The 20,525-nt window shown below is 46.3% G+C and overlaps 1 protein-coding gene across 8 annotated transcripts in view; it reads right to left on the reverse strand.

The window, feature by feature from the left end:
• Positions 1-2,801: 2,801 nt before the first annotated feature.
• The window catches only part of GPD2 (glycerol-3-phosphate dehydrogenase 2), a 56,136-nt gene continuing 38,412 nt past the window's right edge, over positions 2,802-20,525 (reverse strand). For all 8 annotated transcript variants that reach the window (XM_086750819.1, XM_086750821.1, XM_086750818.1 and 5 more), the window contains exons 7-17: positions 19,947-20,111; positions 19,127-19,271; positions 15,542-15,735; positions 12,870-13,004; positions 12,446-12,621; positions 11,799-11,930; positions 11,180-11,338; positions 9,635-9,747; positions 9,461-9,539; positions 9,243-9,341; positions 2,802-5,811 (exon numbers count right to left, since the gene is read on the reverse strand). In XM_086750819.1, the coding sequence (XP_086606945.1) occupies positions 5,686-5,811; positions 9,243-9,341; positions 9,461-9,539; positions 9,635-9,747; positions 11,180-11,338; positions 11,799-11,930; positions 12,446-12,621; positions 12,870-13,004; positions 15,542-15,735; positions 19,127-19,271; positions 19,947-20,111 (1,523 nt within the window). In that variant the 3' untranslated portion in view covers positions 2,802-5,685. The remainder of the gene's footprint in view (positions 5,812-9,242; positions 9,342-9,460; positions 9,540-9,634; positions 9,748-11,179; positions 11,339-11,798; positions 11,931-12,445; positions 12,622-12,869; positions 13,005-15,541; positions 15,736-19,126; positions 19,272-19,946; positions 20,112-20,525) is intronic.

The raw sequence follows: 20,525 nt of genomic DNA on the forward strand, positions 1-20,525 counted from the left end.
AACCAACTTCTTTAGCAGATGCAATATGCCACTTAAGTCACCGAGTGCAATAAATGCACAATTTTTCTAGGATCTCAAAATAGATATTGTTGCCAAGATTTTTAAAAATTGTTTTGCAAGCTGTAGGATTTTAGATAAGGAATTCTTTGCATTCCCAAGCACACAAAAATACCTAGCTGGCTGCAGTGAACAGAAATCTAAAGAAACCGCTGCTCGCAGTTTCCGGAGGGGAAAAAATAAAAAATAAATCAAGTAGTACTACTTAGTGCTTCCTCCTTTCTGTAGTACAGCAATAAATTAACTGGATAATGCCTTAACAACACCAAGTCAAAATAACTTCAGTAGCAATTATCCATTTTTGATTCATATGGAAGATGCATTAATTGTTTTAGTTCTGTGCACGATTCGATAGCGATCCGGCAGATTTTCAGACAATTTGGTGAGAAGCAAACCCGGCTTAGCAGGCTGCCCCGGGTTCCCACACTCACCTTCCTCCCAAGCAAATTACGCACAGATTGGGGGGGTGGGGGAGGAGAGAAAAGCAGTAATTTATGAAAACATGGTACAACATAATTTTGCCATTTTTCTGCAATAAGGATGGCAAATGATTCATGGGGGAAAATGAAATATATTTCACTGTCAGTTCAATAGATCTAAGATTTACAGCTTCTTGACTTGGACAGGAAAAACTCAGCTTGCATATGAATGAATTGCAAATCAGTTAGTTGTAGATATGCAAAAATAAAAAAAAAATTAAAAAAAAAAAAAAAAAGAGAATCTGTGTGCTTCTGTAAAATAAACTGAGCAACAATTTAGAAGAGAGCAAATTGGAGGCAGCCAAGTCCTGTGTTTGTTCGGGGAGGGCGGGCGGCGGGGGAGGCGGGCTGGCTTTGTGAGGGACCTTGGAATCGGCTCCCACCGCCCCAGCTCCCCTCGCCTGGTGTCAGTTTTACTGATCGGCCTAATTACATCTGCATCACTTGGACAAACAGAGTACGGTATCTGGGCACGACAGGACCCAGTTTGCCTTGTTTAGTTAAATAAAGCCTGCGGAGGAGCGCTAGTGACACGCGTCCAGCTCCAGCGCTGCCCTGCGCCAGGCGCTTGCACGGAGACGGCGCAGCTGGAAAAATCACAGCCGATAAAGCGGCTCACCTGCCGAAACCTGCCCGCTCCGAACGCGGCCCCGGCCTGCGCGCCGCGCTGCACGACGCGGGCTGCGACGGGTCAGACAAAGCACGGTGGCCGAGGCTGGCAGTTGCTGAGGATCCAGTTCAGTTAGACAGTTAAAACTTCCCCAAATTTTGCAGCAACCAGCCCCCCTGCCGAGCTCCAAGCGCATCATCTAACACACACGCCAGCCCTCGCAGAAGACTGTTGTGAAAAAAAAACCTGAGCGAGCGAAAGGCTTGCTCAGGGGAGCAAAATTTAATCTCTGGCTTTATTTGCAAAATAAGAAGAGGCGAGATTATCCCAGCGCATGTCTGCATCAGCGGCATCTTCCGAGCGCAGGAAGTATCGATTCCGAACGGCCGCCTGGAATCGCCAGCCACCGCAGCCACGCACACGCTTTGTGCGGCCAGAAATCAGGGGGCTGCTTAAACAGGGGAACGAGGGCAAAAACCTTGAGGCAGAACACAGCTGCAAATCTGAAAAGCCCTCTTTTTCAGCAAGGAGAAACACCACTTGCTGAGGAGCAAAGATTCCTCCCCAGCTGAAGACTGTTTTCTCTCCTCAGCAGATGCAATCAGTTCACATCTGACACGGGAAACACCCAGCTCGGGCATCAACGCTTAAATATTAATGTTGCTATGATATTCCCCCTCATATTTCTGAAACAGGCTGCAGAGCGCGGGCGAACATAAGTCGCAATAAATCTGCATTTTTGAACATTCGGTGGAGAAATCGTGCAAAGCAAGGGAACCCGGCCCCAAAATACCGTTCCAGAAAAACTCCCGTTCATCTCAGTTCTGCCTTGAGTAGCAAATCCAGGATCACGACCCAAGGCCATTTTAGTGCTGCAGAACATTCGGGCGAAGATGATTGCGGCGAACATTTTCTGCCATATTACTTACACACCGCGGATTAGAGAAAATTCCTGATCTTTGTAACTGTGCTCGGAGGCAGCGGTCCTGCTTGTTTCTGTGGGGGCACGCGGAGGGGAGCTACTCTGGCAACCCCTGCATTCAGCACAGCCACACCACAGTTGTGGAATATCCCTGTTACACGTGTAAATTAAACCCTATAAAACGATATGGAGATGATAAAAATTGCGTTAAAACTGATAACAGCTTTACTGATTTACTGACAATGAAAATATATAGCATTTTTTCTGTCAGAACATTTATCAACACATGGCAACCCCGGACTAACTTGACATGTAAAATGATCAAAATGGATTATGAAATCTCTTCCGTTCATTCCTATTGATTTTAGTTAGGACAAAATTCATCAGTGTGCAAAGGAACACTTGCGCCTGGCATTCCGCCCCCCCGCCCCAACCCAGGCCAATGGCTGGCTGTGATTTTCGGACGAGACAGCAGAGCAGAATCCCTTCCCCGCGTGTCGGCGCGAACGCGCACAGCTCCTACGGCCCGGGAATGCTAAGTGCTGTATTAACTCCTCATTTTCACTTTTAAACTACGGAGTGCTAAATTCGGAGCTAAAATGGGAAAGCATGGACAAAATTATGTCATGCGTACTAAGAAGCATCTATCCGAACATTTTTCCTTTAAAAATAAACTTTTCCAAGGCTAATCAGAGTTATTTTTGTAACTGCCGCAACAAACTGCCAGGGAAGGGACCATTTTTAATCAGTTTTATTGATTCATGCTTTCAGTTCTTACTCGGTTAAAAACAAGGCACATTAAATACATCCTCTTATTGCTCCATAAATGCATGCGGCTCGTTCTGTATATCAAAAGTAATAAATAAGGGCAGTAAACCACCAAGACAGTTATAAAAGTGACAGCCCAGCCTCAAACACAGTACTTAACAGTTCAGTCTAGAACAAAAACCTAAGTGCCACAGGTAAGGCATACAGTGTGTGTATGCGTGTACACACACACGTATTTACACACTTATTACACACTGCATGCACGCGCATCCCCTCCCACAGGCAGGCAGTTTATTTAAAACAAACAAACAAAAAAAATCACATTACTGTGTTTCCACCTAGGAGCAGAACAATGCAAGACAGTGACTTTTTTTTTTTCTACAGTACATTCACATCAGAAAAAAACAAACAAACAAACAAACCCACAACCAAGTCAACATTCCTGAAAACAAACGCGAGGTGACAAATAAATACTTTTAGATTTTTTCCAGGTACAGATGTAGCTGTTGCAAGTCACACATGCAATCCTCCCTCGTCACACAAGGCAGCCGCACAAGGTCTCGCTGTGCCACACAAAAGAGCAGAGAAGCATGACAGTAAAGTGCCTCAGATGCAGAGCAAATGCCTACCGGTGGACACACACACAGCCAAGCAAATCCCAAAGTCACATTCTGTACGCAGTACTGCTACAACAAGAGAACACAGAGCATACTTTGGGTACAAAGCAGAAAATCCTGGCTTTACACACAAACTTGTATTAATTCTCAACAGTGCCATTTTTAGAGGAGTGGAGGAGAATTTTTCCTCTAAACCATACAGATGATGTTCAATGTTGTAAATATTTTTCTTCACATGGCCTGGAAAAGGACTCATTATTTTTATTTTTTTTTCCTTCCCCTCCTTAAATTATTGTTACTAGCAGAATCCTAGACCCCTTCCCCTCCTTACCTTGCTCACTGAACCAAAACAACCTGTGCAGTGTGCAGTTCTGCAGGGTGTGTAAAATCTATCACTGCGTTCTTACTTGAAAAGGGTTTTGGAAACACGAACCTGTGTCAAACATTGCATACTTTACCTGAATGTACTGCAACACATTTCAAAAAGCAAAGTTTACAGGACGACAGAAACAAACCCCTTTTGTTCACTAAAAGCATTTCTTGCGCTGCCAGATGTGCTAACTCCTCCTTCACACAGACCGTGCCTCCCCAGCACAGGGCTGGAAGCAGGAGAGCCGTAACCCCTTCACAGCATCTGCATTTTGGTACAAAGCAGCGTCAAAAACCATTTAACATGCAAAAACCATCTGAAAGGCATTTTACCCAAGACTGTCTCCTTCCCTCCAGATTTTACCAATTGTTTGGACTGACAGAAATACAACCATTTACTGAATTCTAAATGAGGCTTGCCCTTTTTTTTTTTTAATTTTCCCCCTCTATCTACTGTTTTCAAACAGCTGCACTTTTAATTTTTTTAAAGGACTCTGCCTCTTCAGCCAAGCACAACATCTGTACTTACTACGTGTACTAACACTGCGCAGCATCTCCATTTTGTGTATGCAATCCTTTTCCCTTTTAAAATACCAAAGGAATCTTTGCCGTTGTTTGCCATTAGTGAAAGTGGTGACATCAGCTCAAATGTATCAGATTTCACACAAGTAGAAATTCTGACGGCTTGGAACTGAAGCTTGTTGTGAGTTGTAAATCGGTGTTTATGCTCAAAGAGTATAACCGAATGAGAAATCCAGCAATACACGGTTCTGGTGTTTCTCCCTCCCTTGTCCTACGCCAGGCAGGAATCTTCCCCCTGATCTCAAACCCAGCCAGTCTAACAACAGAAAGGCAAACAGCCAGGTACAACATTGCTGAAAACAGCTCACGTGTGAGTGGTCCTAATTTTTTTTTTTCCCATTAATCTGCTGAAAAATAGCCCTTTCACTTTTCTAGAAAAGTTAGCGGAATGCAAACCGAATTCCATTGTTTCACTTTGTGTTTGAGAATTTTTAAATAAACAATTAAGACTGCTATGCTATCAAAACCTGTCAATTCTACAGATCATCAGTTTGTCCAAAACTGGAACCAGTACGCAGCAGTTTACAGCACAAAACCCCACCTGCTAGACAATGCTATCTATTAGAGGAACCTTATTTTTATTAACACGGGAGAAAGGAAAGCTGTCCCCTAGCTTGTAACTAAGTCATTAGCCCGGGTGATTAATCAAGATGTCTTGCAGTTTTCCAGCTTCATACTGCTGATGTTTTTGTCTGGCCAGGTATGGGAGCCACGGAATAACCGAGCACTCGGAGCCAAACCAGCCCCCCACGGCAGGCTGGCGGCGGCTCTGCACCGTGACCGCTACCTCGGGAAGCGTCCAGTTTGTTCCTCTTGCCATGCCCTCTCCAGGCCAGAACATCAGCGTTCCTCTCTGGCTCTTTGTTGAAGAGGACAGATCAGCAGCTTTTAAATACTGAATATCTGCAAAACTCAAGGCAGGGCATTTAAAGGCAGGGTTCACCTTCAGAGCATCGTTTGCTTTAAGAGTACAGGTGATATAAACGTTAATGAACAAGGCAGTGTGCGCACGCGTGCTTGGGTGTGCACCCAGATCTTCCCAGGCTATTCCCAAACTCTTGTTAGTGAACTCCCATGTCTAAGGGACACCCAATCCAGAAGGCCACATGCTGGAGTGTTAAGAGCTGCACAGAAAACCATTAACAATGACAACAAATGCACCAATGTGTTTTTGTAAGGGCTACACCGACAGATACCGGTCGTCTTGGACGAGCAAGGACAGTCAGAAGCACTGGAATGTTTTTCAGCGGAAAGCTCCGTGAGCAGAGGCTGCCTTTGAACTCACAGTCCACCACCGCTCCTGTCCACCGAAATCACCACCCTCTGGCGCAGGTTCTCCTCAGCAGTCTTCATGAGCACCGCCAGCCGGCTTCCAGAGATGCGGCCCTTCTGAATAGCACTCATCAGCTTAAACACAACGGGGAGAGCGTCCGTTAGCTCACTTGCAAGACAAAGAACAAAGGCAGACACTACCCTGGAAAGGCCAGAGGGACAGCAGGGTCACCGCACCGTACCAGCTGCTGCGCAGACACCAGGCAAGCCCTGACCCGCACGGCTCAGGGGCACAGCACACCGGCGGTCACGCAGCGTGGTGCTGTTAACTCTGACCCTGCTGGCTGTCCCGCCCGTGGGCCACCAGCGGTGGACGCTGACACACTTCCAGTCCGAACTACGGCAGAGTTCGTTATTTTGTCCAAGAGCCATCCGCCGTTAATGAATAAACAGAACCGATTTTTCCATATATGAAGTGCAACTGCTGTACGGATTCAAAGACTCACCTCAAAGCTCGTTTGCATTTCCCAGAAACACCAGTGAAAGCTTTGGCCAGGCATGGGCGGCAGGAAGAGCAGAAGTACCAGATACCATCCACTTGGAAGTAACAGCACAGGCAGCCATCATCACCACCACCTCACTTTTCCAGTGACATTTAAGAATGCAGGAAAACCCATCTATTTCACAGGCTTTTTTTTTTTTCATATCAGACAGATGTAACTAACAGAAGACCACCGTTCCTGATCCACCACTGACCCCGCACCATGCCCTCTCTCATTCGTGTGCTCTCTGTCGAGATAGTGTACTTGACTTCCACAATTCCTTCAAATCCAAATTCCTTTATAGACTTTTAAAACTAATTTGCCTTTAAGTCCTTGAAACCGGACTCAGCTCTATCTTAACGAACACACGCTAGTGCTAAGATTTTAGTTAATTCTTTTTTATCCCATGGATAAAGCGAGCATTAGACTCGAAATTACATGCAGTCAGCTTGTCAAAGACTGCCATGGAAAGCAATCGGCACTTACAAAATGCAATTCCTTACTCCCATCAAGCACTAAGAATCCTTCAGATTTCTTCCCCTCTACAGCAAAATCTATTAATTACAGCTGCAGCCGGACCTACGCAAATGTGGTACCAACCTGTCAGAGCGGGAACGAGCACCCGGGAGGGGAAGGGACAGAAGGGAACCTGGTGCTTTACAGACCCAGCTGAGGCTGGAAAAACCGCCCTGCATTTGGAAGGCATTTCCACCACCCTGTGCAGCCCGGAGGCATGGCAGTGACGGAGTCGGGAAGGAGAGGACCCGCAGCAGCAAGAGCAGCAGCCACAGCCAGCAAGGGAAGCGACCACAGAGAAGATGCCTGGTCCTCTGGCACTGCCATGAAAACAGGGTTTGGCACGTGGATCTGTCAGGGCTCCAGAGGAAATCTGCTGTTGGGAAAAAGCTTCCTCCTGATTTAATGTGGTATTTTTTTTACCTTTACGTACCAAAACCAGTTTCCAAGGTCCCCTCCCTTCTGCAGCATGAACAGCAGCAGCACTAGGCTTCTTTATGCAAGTCTTCATAAACCCAGTCACTGCCGTAAGAGCTCCGTGGGCACCCCGGGACTGCAGAGCTCTGCCTGCTTGGGACGGCCCACTTGTGCTAAAGCTGATCGATGCAGCGCACTCTCTTTGTGAAAGGCCTGCAAGCATCGGTGTCTGCCGGGACCAGTTCTCCCCAGACCATTATTTGAGTTACGCTGGCAGCCTGCCGTCGGCCAGATGAAAGCACGTGGCGTTGCTCTGCTCCCTGCCTGGACAGCGTGTCCCTATACTCTAATATAAATGTCCCCAAAGGTTTGCACGTGGCTTTCCACAAGCATTCTGCGGTAAAATGCAATTACTTGCAAGTTTTCAGAAAGCAAATACAAAAGTATTAGGAACCAACTTAACAGATCCATTTAAAAATTAAACAAACATTTAGTGTATTTTGTTTCTTCCACGGCAACCTCCCGTTAATTTTATTACCGCTCTTCCCACTCAGCCCTGGGCTCCGCAGCAGCTCCCCGTGGCCGCTCTGCCTCTGCGGGAAGGAGGTGCGCAGGCAGATCACTGCTGCAGAGCCAGTCACGGCTGTCAGATATTTAGATTGCGTTGTGGAATGCACAGAAGCCAGGGGCCACAGTTACACAGTTCTACAGAAGTAACTGCGAAGCTATGCCAAAACAGTTACCTGCCTTTCCTATTTCACAGATATTAGGACGTAGGGCAGGCACCCCCAATGACACTATTCAGCACAGTAAAGCAAAAACCACAAAAAAAAAATCCCCAGAAGCCATAATGACTAGTTGTTCCAACTTCTTACCCACGATGCATCCAAACTCACCGAACTGCAGTTTAACACAGCCGCTACAGTCAGCGGGCTCCCCTCACCAGTTCAAAGTTCTCATAAGCAAGGGGGTCCAAGAGGGAGACCCTTTTTGACAGCCAGAAAAAAACGCTGTGATTTTCTTTGATATTTGAATACATAAGCATCAGCTCCCAAAGCCATTGTTTCTTCTTTCCCCCTCATGTTTTTTTTTTGGTTGGTTTGGTTTTTGGTTTTTTTTTTCTCCCCGCCCTTCGCCCAAGCGCATTTCAGTTACCCAGCTAAATTGCTGCATTTTAGGCACATAAATAGTCCTTTTTTCTAATGCTGGACACAACCTGTGAAAATTTTCTGCATTTAGATTCAACAATGCTGCTCTTATCTGCAGCTCATCTCGAGAGAGACAATTACCATTTCCTTTGCCTTGATCTTGTTTGTTTAACTTGACACAGTGAAGAAAGGGCTGACATTGACCAAAATCCCCAGCATTAATTTATCTCATGTTCGGCATTCATCATTGCCACCATGCAGGAAAGACATGGCAGTCACTTCAAATACCACACCAAGCAGGACTCCACAAAAACAAAAGCTGGCTGGCAAACTGCGTATGCAAGAGGAGCTGGGAGACAAACCCTTAATTTTATTTTAAAGCCCTGCAAAAAGCAAATGTAAGGCTTGTCAATGTCACGTCTCTCATACAAACTGAGACACTGTCAGCCAATCCAGGAGTTAAAATGGGATTGATTATATGGACTGGATGTGCTTTAGCCACAAGCTCATTCTTTAAAACACTCAAAATAGTTTAGGAACTACTGATCACTTAACAGACCCAGATAAACGTCAGTGCGCGTAACTCTGCCATATACCGGCCAATGGGCAAGTGTATCATTTTGAATATATTTAAACAGCACTTCCAAACCCAAAAAGCCAAATTCGGGTCTGTGCTGTGGTATACTTTGTAAGCTGGACCTGTTCTTTGGGTGTCCTTGTTTCTGCACATGAAAGAAAAATCCTCGAATTTCAAAGTTGCTCGAGGACGGCTGCGTGTGTCGCTTATCTAGCGAGCTGGCAAACAGCACCAACACCACAGCAGTCACCCAAGAACACTCGCCCGGGCTCCAACCCAGCCCTTCCGCACAGAGGGGAAAAAAATAAATACCTACGCCTTTGTTCAGTAAAGTTACTGCTTCTTGTCTAACCAAGAAACACCTACCTGCAAAAACTCATTGAGCTCAACCTGGCCGTTTTTGTTCAGATCCACTTCATTCAGGATATCATGAAGTGTCTTTTCAGCAATTTGCACGCTGATGCTCTAGACGAAAAACAGCACAGAAGTATGTCAACGGGATTGTTCAGCGCTACTTATGCCACACACTGAAATTCAGATAAGAGCCTTAAAAAGGAAGGGAGAAGAACATAAGGAAACATTACCTCCAAGACACGCTGCACGTCCAGGATAGTAATAAACCCTTTCTTGTCCTTGTCAAACATGTGGAATCGCTTCTTGTACCTGCAAGATAAGGATTATCAGTGGGAAAAACTGCGCTCAGAAGAATGACAGGTATTAATTCCTAGCAGCATCGGGAACTCTCTTACTTCACTTACCTTTCAATATCTGAAGGCGCTAGACTGATTTCAGAGCTGCCTGTTAATTGATCTGATTTTACTTTGTAGCCCATTTCATAATAGAGAAATTTTTTAGCAGCTTCAAGTTCCTCCTGCAACGACAACAAAAAGAAACACCCGTGCATCTGAGGAACAGCAGGTTCTTAGATAGTTATTTTCAATGTAGCATTTATTAGCTTCTTCCACTTAACTACAATTTATCTAAGGTCTAAAAATTAAGCAGATGGTAGTGGAAAAGTATTAAAAAATAAGTTAAGCTTAGGCACTTATTAGTCTTGAAAAGCAGTATCAAGTCTAGGAAGGACTGCGTAAATACTTTCGGGACGATGCCATGCCTTCAGTCACCCAGGGTGTATCTGCCCACCTCCTGAGGAGCGGCACCTGCGGGTCAGCCCTACAGAATGCCATTTAACTTGCAGCTGATACCTCAGTGCAATGCTTCACCTACCTGTCTGAAATCAGCAAAACAAATCAGCAAGCTCAACACTAGGCAGGTTCTTTATGTTTTAAAGTCAGTTTTCTTGACGGTAGTAAAATTAATTCATTACCCGAATGAATTAGTGCAAGGTCTTCCATAGCGAGTTTTTAATCAGATATTGATAAGTGACCTGACATAAAGCACTGTAGAACAGGGTTCCTTCTACAGCGACGGGGACACCAAACATGCTCCTAAGTGATATCAGTGTCTGCCACATGGGCACCAGTGTTAATTAGCCCATGCCGCACTTAACAAATAACGAGCAAGCACGCCACGTAACAGCCACAGCAGCAAAAGACTCCTACACAGCAAAAGACTCTCCTACACAGAAGCCACTTCAGCTAGCAAAGGCTTGGTTGTGAAGGCTTGTTAGGAGACCAGCTCGACTAGCCCAGGCTACTCTTGTGTACCTCAGTACAGACACACGACACAAGTGAGCCTGAGAGTCCCAAACCAAAGACTTGTTTAACGGCCTCACTGTCAGATCTAAACCAAAGAATGCTCCTCTGGCTAGGCACCGAATCGCCTGGTCCGTCAAGATGAAATACAGCACATGCAAGATCGCTGTAAAAATGCAGCACTTCAAAGTGGCTCAAGAACGGTTACAGAAGGGATGCTCAATGACTCGGGGAGGTTTAGCCTCATTTGAAAGAAAAGGAGACTTTTCCAGAAGAAACCCCCGTGGGCACTGGGGGAATGCAGGCTCTGCCTTGCTGGCACCAGGGAGCTCACACACGCCTCACAGGCGCACGCAGGACTTGGTAATTCCCTCCCGCAGGTTACGTGAGAACGGGTGCTTAACTCCTCAACCACGGGCTACCAGTTACGGTTGGGGAACAGCCTTCACTTTCCCCTCCAGCCCCTGGCCAGCACCAACTCATTTCACAGCTGTTTTGATAAAGTCTTTGTAATGAAATACACCAACTGAATCACTCTCTCAGGAAGCAAGCGTCACTTGAAGTTTTCTATGCAACTAATTTAGATCATTAACATGGAAACTACTTAACAAAAACAAAACAGTTTCAGGTTAAAAAGGCCTTTTGTACCTTTTTTTTCTGCTCACTCCAGTTAAGTTCTTTCCCCATTATATCTACGATTCTTGGCAGGGCTTCCTCTGCAGCCTGCACGTTCAGAAAGGCCAAGCGAGTACGTCGGGAAATCATATCCACTGCCGTGCGGGCGTACTCTTTAATGCCATAGACAACCTGCAACAATAGGAGAGGGGGAGAAAATGCAGATGAGAAAGCAGGCAGGCATGGCTGGAAGTTACGTTTAGCATCACAAATCGTGCTGCTGGCTGGCTGCACGAATGAACTCTCTGTAACCAGTTCCCACCCAAGAGAAGCTCTGAAAAGCTGCCTTTCCTTGGAACGTTCTATAAAAGGCACTTGGGATCAAATGTGTGTATATGAAATAAAAAACCCCAGATATTATATAATTACACATATTTAATTATATATAAATACATTAATATGTGCATATGTAAACAGATAAACACAAAAATAAAGCATGCTCTGGGGAAAGGGAAAAGCAAGAACAGAAAAATCTGGACCTCACCAAAGGAATGGGCTTATGGAGATGTTCTACGGAGCTGGACAGACCTGCTCCAGAGCCCGTTTATGCCAAGCAGAGAATCAAAGAACATGATGTAATTTTCCCACATACCTCAGCTTCAATGTAAGGAAACTCGGATACAAGACGCTTTCCAACAATAGGCCATCTCTTTCCTGTAACCTGGGCTATTTTGGCCACCTCGAAAGCTTTGTCGCCGTACGTGGAAGCTAGATGCTGAGCCACCTGCGGAGTCAAAAAGCAATTCAATACGCGTTCGACAGCACATCAAATATACACCCATCTTCCTTGTCAGTTCTCGTATCACCAACAACCACCAGGCTGAAGAGGCTATTAGATTCTGACTGTGTGGAAGGAAGCTACGCGTGCTGGGAACGGGCTAGACCAGCACTGACGCCACTATGCATGTACGGCTAGCTGCGACTAACGATGCTCCAACTCTCCTGCCACACTGATCACATCTGAAGTACAGATTTTGTTGGGCTCAGGGGGAGACAGGCCCTAGCACGTCAAAACATTTCAAAGCAGGGAACAGTCAAGATTAGGAGGAAGGGAAAAGGGAAGAAAAGAAGAACAATCACTAGAATTTATCTTTGTTAAAACTATCTTTGCCCCAGCCAGACAACTCCTCTCATCAGGCTCAACAGACCCTTGCACAAGTTATGCTGGACTAGATTTAGCAGGAAAACGAACCTGTCCAACACAGAAACATCACAGCATCAACAGAAACCATGCCTCACCTCACTTTCAAGTCCGTAGTCTTGGACCAACCTAATGTAGAGAGTGGGGCTCCAGTCCTCAGCCCCCTGTAGCTGCAGTCCAACGGTCTTACTGGAACCCGCCTTCAGACCGTGCGCCTGAATAGCTGCGTCAATGGTGTCCTGCGCCATGGCACGGTAGGTTGTCCACTTTCCACCTGTAACCACACGTGTACTCCTTTACTCAGGGAAAGCATGCGGAATACGAAGTTGGTACGTACTATACGTGTATTTCACGTGTCACGTTACTCTTACTAGACTTGCTCCAACAAGCCAGTTGTGCTACCACTGACAGATCGTTATCTAGTTACAGGAACATGCAGGATTATCTTGCAACAAGAAGAGTTTTTAATAAAATACACTGGGCAGGCCCAACAAAGCTGTACTTTAAGAGAACTTCCAGTACCTGCTATGGTGACAAGGCCACTGTCACTAATGCTAACGATGTGATTCCGGGATATCGACTGCGTGTCTTTGGAGCTGGGGTCTGTGACCAGAGGACGAATGCCACTCCACGCTGCCAGCACGTCTCCTCTTCTCACTGTTTGGAACCAAAGATCAGGCACAGTCAGCCAGGAACTGACGGGCATTTATCTCCTGCCCCTCCCGTGGTCCTTGTGGCATGGCCTCCGAGGCCATACTGGCTGTGAAACACGGACTGCACCACACCACGCTTGTTACTTGAGCAACTCAAAAAGCTGAAGCAGATTCTCCAAAGTAATGGGATAAGCTGGGCTACTGGATTAAAAACAGCACTGCCCTGATGGGTATCAATAATATTCTCTAGCCCAAAACAAAGGCAGAGACAGAGAGGTTCACTTTTCTCAATGGTTAAAAATCCAACAAAACAGAGATATCCTGGGAAGCGATCAACCAAGCAGCTGTCAAATTCATCCATCAGCTCAGAAAAGCCCCAAACCAAAGAACAAACCCTACCAAAAGGGAAGCACCCAGCCCCCAGCAGCCAGTCTTCTCCTTGTTTGCTTGTGCTGACAGGACAGTCCTCACACTACGCTGCAGGAACCAAAATGAGCTTGTTCCACATGGGCGTAACGTTTGCTTTTAGGACCCCAAAGCTTTGTCTCCAGCGTGTAGGTTACTTTTCCAAGTTTTCCCCTTGACAAGTGATCTTCATCCACAGCCTTTATCAGAAGCGCAGTTGCACACACGTAATTTATTGGGAAGGCTGTGGTCGGCTGTAGCACATCCCCAAAGCTTGGATCCCGTGCCAGCGCCCGTCACTGCACAGCAGCCTGAAAGGGCCTGGCCAGCTTGTGAAAAACCATCTCGTGCACAGCTGGCGCTTCCAGCCCTGCCTCCTCTTCCTCCTCACTGCTTCGGAAACGCTGTCCCACCCCACAAACTGACCAAATGGCCAGTTACTATTTCCCCCCCTGTGCTGCTGCTCTGCTGCCTGTCCAGTTACAAGGGTATCCCTAAAGCCAGCCCTGACTTCCCAGGAAACTTGAAGGAAAAACCTGAAGGCACCAAGTAGTCACAAACAGCTGTAGGAAAAATCCCAGCCTCCAAAAGCCACTTTAAAAGTATATAAAACATGAGACCAATAGAGAATTTAATTAAATTAATTTTGATGCTTATTAAATTTGCAATAAAAAAAAAAATTGACCAATTTGCTTTATGCTGCAGTCTTTGGAACATTCTTTTTTTGTAATACAACTTTCAAATAAGTGATAATTGAAAATCAGTAACAGGGTATAAAAATAACCCCAAAGAACACAAAATAGATTTCAGAAATCAATGGTGCTCTGCCAGCATGTTTAACCTGCCAAAATGAAGTGTTAATCACAGAAATAAGATACCATATTAGGTTTATAAACTAATGAAACTAGAAAAAGCAGCATGCGTGACACTGTAATTAAAGAGCTGGAACGCGTCCAAGCCTGTGGAAGTTGATAACCCTGGCGCTGTCTCTGGCAGCAAAAAGGCAGGTCTGCAGCGCCTTGATACGGCCAGCACAGCTGTTAATTCAATAACAAGCAATCTATAAACATTGCTAATTGCACGTGTGAAAAACAGCGTGCGCCAGGTAGGTTTCATTCAAAAGCATTAAGCACTTCGTAATGTACTTCCGTGAAATTCCTCGCAAAATCTGTCTCATTTCCAGTCTGAGCTCTACCAGCTACCTGTCTGGTCTGCCACGCTCGCCTACGTCGCCCTCTGCTCGAGAGCCTGAAAGGTGCATTTCCTGAAGGCTTTTTGTGAGCTGCGCAGAGCCACGAATTCACCACTTCGGGAAAGAAGTAACCTCGCATTTCCAATATTCAGGCAGCACGTCTTCCTGACTCTAAGGATGTTGCGATGTTCCTGACGGTGCTTTTCACGTTTATTTTAACGCTGCTACTACAACAGAAATACAGAAGTGCGAATGCTTTCACAGAATGATTTTTAAAAGCTCCCTATGAAGGAGAGAAGGCACTCTCCTTTAAACCAGCGCTGAGCCAAAGCAGGGAGCATCCCAAACAAATGTGTTCTCAGCTCAGCTACCACAGGGAATAACTGTCACCAAGTAATTGCTACAAATTCCCCTTTTTGCCCATTATACCTTCCTCTCCCACTGAAAACTGATACTATTACGTATTTACCGTATCAAGAAAAGTAAATTCTAAGAATAAAACGCCTACAAAAAGGGAAAATAAAACCAAAGACACGGGAAAAGTCAGAACAACTCTTCCTTCAAGAGCAGCAGGTGAATTACGCTGTGTACGCGCACTGATGTACGACCAAGCTGTCCCAGGTCTGCAAAACCCAAAGAGAGCAGAGTGCCTTGGCCGTGCAGCTGGACAGCTGTGCCAGTGAGACGGGAGATGTGTGAAATCTGAACATGCAGGCATCAACCGATGTCTGTTTAAGTAGTCCAGGCAGTGCAGGAATACCTGGAAACGCGCCATTTCACAGCTCTGAAACACAGACCAAGAGGACGCTTATGTCCCGGCTAGTTTCAGAACCACCCAGACGCACAAGAACCACAGTTCTCAGTCCCAGAAAAGCTTCAGACAGCCAGCGTTTACACAGGCTCCTCAGTGCCTTCCCAGGGAAACAGAGCTGAGAAAGGGTTACCTTCCACATCAACACTAAGGTAGTTGCGCACTTCGTTCAAAATGAAGTTTATGTCTTCTTCGGTTGGTATCGGATGGGAAGTCACATCGGTCGGGCTGTCTGTGGTCCCTGCGATAGTCATCTTCTCCCACGGCAGGAAGAAAATCACTCTGCCGTCGCTGGTGGCTGGGTCAAGCAGACCCATGTTATCAGGGCTGAAATAAAGAAGGGCCACGGTTCAAAACAGGTCAGGCATCACCAGGGGTTCTGTCCTTGCACGCCTGGTACCCCAGATAAAGTATGAGAACATCACTTCCGTTCTTAGGTCAAATGATTTAAAAAATAATAATTTAAATCAGAGATTTCCCATGTGGCCATGACCTGCTAGTCCCAGAAGTTCTGAGAAATAAGGCCCAGTCCCACACCAGAACGGTTCAGTAAAATGAAGAAAAGCTGTAGTTCTTCATACAGGAAATTCTAACTTATGTATAAATGTTTCCCACTACAACATGAAAAAAAATCCACATGTACAAAACCAGTTACCCTTCTCCCTTATTTAAACAGCTCCGTTATATTTCCGAGAACAGAAGGCTGCTGTAAACGCTTCAAACTGAACAGCTTCTACACAGGACCACATGTAAGCCGCCCCTTTTTTCATTCATTTTTATTTCAAGGAAAGTCGCTGACTTCCCTTCAGGTGGTGGAAGTCCTCGTCGAAACACCGGCAGTCAGTTTAGCAGTGCCCAGGGTCTGCACCTGCTCCTGGTAGCGGGAGGAGGAGACGGGAAGCACAGGGAAGGAGCAGAGGAGGGATGTACTGCGGTAAGGACCAGACAGGATGAATCCAATGGACTCAGACAACCACTGCACACCCAGCCGAAGGCGGCCAGAGACCTGCGTGGCTGCGAGCTACCTGCTTCAGAGAGCCACAAGCCAACTCACGGAGTAGTTCATGCTTAGGAAGTCTAAACTCATTCCTGAAGGTAAGTTTGCAATATCTGGAAAGGCTGGAAGAGCGGCTGAAAATTTCATATACAGCATGTATATTAGAACGTTTTTTAGGTGATATTTATAGACAGCTTAAGCATACAGTTGGAGAAGTACAATTTAATAGGGGAAGTCAACACAGATTTGTGAAAGGTAAATCACGTCAGACAAATGATTACCTTTTAAAATGAAAAAGCTATTGATTTAGAGACAGGAAACTAGAGATTTAATATATGGTATCAGAATATTCAGATAACTTCAGACATCTTCCCAAAAGTACAATTTTTTAAATGTGATTTTGTAAAAACTGTTAAAAATAAAGAAGAGAAACAAGTAGAGACTTAAAACAGTTTCACCACAACACCTATGGACTGAAGTGTTTTCAATTAGATTACACAGCAAAGCGGGAGAAAGAATGAAACAGTTTTCGATATGCCAATTAATTAACTGAATTAATGAGTACCGGCTATCCTGGGAGGCTCCCTCTCAGTACCCTATTGCTGTGTTTGTTCCATCTTATATAAACACCTGGAGAGCCACCACAACGAATTTAAAATAAGGTGTTTCCCCATCAAAACCAACGTCCAACACCCAAATGCTGGCGGCTCTGGGACTGCGGAGGCCCCTGACCAGAGCACCACACAGGCAGGCAAGGAGCAAACGGATGGCTTCCCGAAGAGCGGAACCGAGGTTTAACAGACCAGCCTGTCTCCAGTCTGGAAGGCAGAGCAGCTAGGAACATTTGAGAATGATGCAAAACACCTGAAATCTGTGAGAAGGGAGGAGAAGAGAGCACTGCACGCACAGACACACCTCTGGCAGAAAGCCCGTCTGAGCAGAGGTAGCCCATCCTCTCGTTGTAGCAGATACACAATGAAACAACGGGAGTGAAAGGCACTGCAGCGACTACGATAGCTACGTGTACGCTAAAAATAGAGCTAACGGGAGGAGGAACACTAGGACTACTAATGAAGAACATAAATGAGTAAGAAACCCATGGGAGATGAAAGCATTAACATTAGTTTTACAAAAACTTAACTCTGCTTGTGTCTAAAAACCTCTACCTGATATAAAATTTTCATTTGTCTAAGTCTGGGCCAAAATCCTATAAAACATTTACCACAAGGCAAGTGGACGCTGTGAAACGACAATCTTCGTTTGTTGAGGATTACTCCCTGGCACCAGGAAAACACTCGAGGCAACTGAGATGAGGTACCAGGAGAATTTTCCATTTAGCAGACAGTTCCTCGGTTTAAGCTCTCCCACTTCACGGAAACCGAGGACAGTTTTATCTGATCAGCTGCGCTGTGGAGGCAGGACGTGGGCAGATACTATTTTACAAGAAATGTAATGCCCACATGCTGACATACGCAGGGGAACAAGGAGAACAAGAATTCTCTGCATTTCCAATTAAAATTATTAGGTTATTACAAAATAAATAAATTAGAGCCCTCATGCGTACCAAGCCATCTTCTGCTTTGAATTTACAAAGTGACTCAAATCTTTAAAACTTTACAGGGTTTTGCTGGAGGGCCATAAATTCAGCCACACACGTTCTTCTCACAGCACGTAGCAAAGCAGGATTACAACCCCGCTTCTCCACATCGCCAGCGCTCTAAAGCTGCTGTCGGGTCATCTTCCCGTTTTGCATGTGGAGAGACAGCAAAAAAAGAACAGAACCAGAGTGATTTTACACGAGGCCAAAGTGCCTCGATTTTACAGTCTATGGTTGCGTCCTGTTGGGATGGCTCCGGCAAGAACACCACCTTGTGCACTGGAAGTCTAAATTTATATTCACAGAAGTGCGATGATGCTACGGAAGGCATTATTACACGTGCTCGGTATCAGCAGCATCGGGGTGAGTCTATAAGTGAGCATTTCCATTAGGATGCTAATGGCTTCAGGAACCCAAGGTAATATCTGAGCTCCAGCTGACAGGCTTACCTGCTGGAAGGGGATTTGGCTTTGCAGCAGCAAATAAGGCACTCTGCAGAGAGCGTGCGCGCAGAGCGCCACGGGAACCCCTTCTGCACGGAGGCACGTCCTTTCCCCAAAACAGCCACGGGTGGGGGGCGCGGCTCCGCAGCGTCAGAATTAACCATGTCACTCTGAACTACCGATTGTATTGCCTGCTTGCTGCATTCACGTTTACTGTGAGTGGAGCCGGAACGCGGCAGAGTGTTACTGCACGGAGAGTTTGATACTTAATAGGAACAGAGCTTTCCTCTCTGGAAGGTTTTACATGGTTCTTGCTTTCTTAAGGGAGGTGAATAAGCACCCAGCTCAAACTCATTACTAAAAAAGGTGCCTTTCACAAGCCTGTTGTAGATGCTCTGCCTAAACATCCTTCTGCCTCAGCAGGAGTTCTGCCTTGCTGAGTTTTAACTGAGAACTACGAGACTTCAGTCTTTGCTGACTAGATGAAATTGTTATTCTCGTGGGCACAGTGCCAGAACCCTCTTAAAAAAAAAAAACAAACCAAAAAACAACCAAACAAAAAATAAGAAGGAAATTCTGCGTTCCAAACTCCCATACAACCTACCTGCGTCTCCGCAAGCTTATTTATTACAGCCACCAGCAGAGATTGTTACAAATGGCTCAGGCTTCGCGTATCGTTACCTGTAATAACCAGGCATCACAATGTGCACGCCTGCGCTGGGCTGACAGATGTTGGGGACTTCCTGATCATCCATTTTGCGCACGGAGTCTGTGAAAGGTCCCGTAGCATTGATAACACATTTGGCTTTGACATCAAATTCCTGCCCTGTGAAAGAAAACAGTATCAATCACACACGCCGTTTGTTTCCCTGCTCACTGACACTCTCTGTTATTAATCTATCTATGAACGTAACGTACTGTAAAGTATGCTGTGCTTCTCTGAACAGAGCAGCTGGAACGGTTTTTAAAAATTAAAGTTTTCATGTAACACTAGATTTGAAAAAATATAAGACATTTCACAGTGCAATTCCATTTTATCTGCAAAGGCAGACTGGGTAGAAGCTCAGCTGAAATGTGCCTCTCGAACACGAGATTTCAGTCTCAGCTCACAGACTTGGTAAACGGGATTATTACTGTACAGCACGCAGCGTGTTACAATATCATCTCTGCTTGACAGAGGGTTTGGATGTAAAGCTTGGTCTGCCCTGCCAAAACACTGGGATTTGAGTGAAGAATCTGACAGAAGTTAAAGATGATTGACACTAATTGTATGCCACCGCACTCTGGGAAGATGGCTCCTTTGTCGGTTCATTGATATTTACAAACAGCAGCGTTCCCCGCTCCTCCCTCGTTCCGTGTAACGAAGAGAGCGGGCTCTGCAGTGCGCCCCGGCTCCCACCCACCCAGCGGGGTGCCGCAGAGCCACGGGCGCGCGGTGCCGGGCGGCTGGCCGGCGGGCAGGAGGCAGCCGCGGGTCCCCGCGCCTGGGGAAGGCACACACCTGTGAGGACGTCTCTGCAGCGCACCCCGCACACGCGCTCCTTCCCGCTGGCCGCGTCCCTCGTCTTCAGCAAGCGCAGCACTTCAGCGTAATTGGCCGTGGCAGCGCCGTACCTGGCAGCAGTGAGGGCGATGGCAAGGTTCATCCGCGCGTCGTTGTGCTGTCCTGCAGCGGGGACGGGACCGGAGGAAGGACACCAGTCACCTCCAGCCACGCACTTGTGGCATGGAAGTGTGTCAGAACCGATCTGTCACATCTGTCCCTGTCACTTCGAATAGGCGTGATGGCTGCTCACGTCTAACCAGAATTATTTAAAGACACATCCCCTCCGCTGCATCGGCAGCGGCACGCCCGCTGCGCTCCCCACGCGCATCCTAACACCCCGTACCCTTCGCGCATCATGAAACTGAGAATTGCTACTCGCTCGCCTCCAGTTTACCGGCAGACAAACTGCTTTTTTCTGTACCCTTTCCCGCGCAATCACGCTGTAACTCTGTAACTGTATCCAGTGTTCCTTTGACAGTCCAGCCAGTCTGAACCCACAGCTCCCATCAGCAAGCGTACCACACATCCACCGTC

This window comes from Chlamydotis macqueenii, chromosome 6 (genome assembly GCF_036417535.1).
Source record: "Chlamydotis macqueenii isolate bChlMac1 chromosome 6, bChlMac1.mat, whole genome shotgun sequence".
Taxonomy (NCBI): domain Eukaryota; kingdom Metazoa; phylum Chordata; class Aves; order Otidiformes; family Otididae; genus Chlamydotis; species Chlamydotis macqueenii.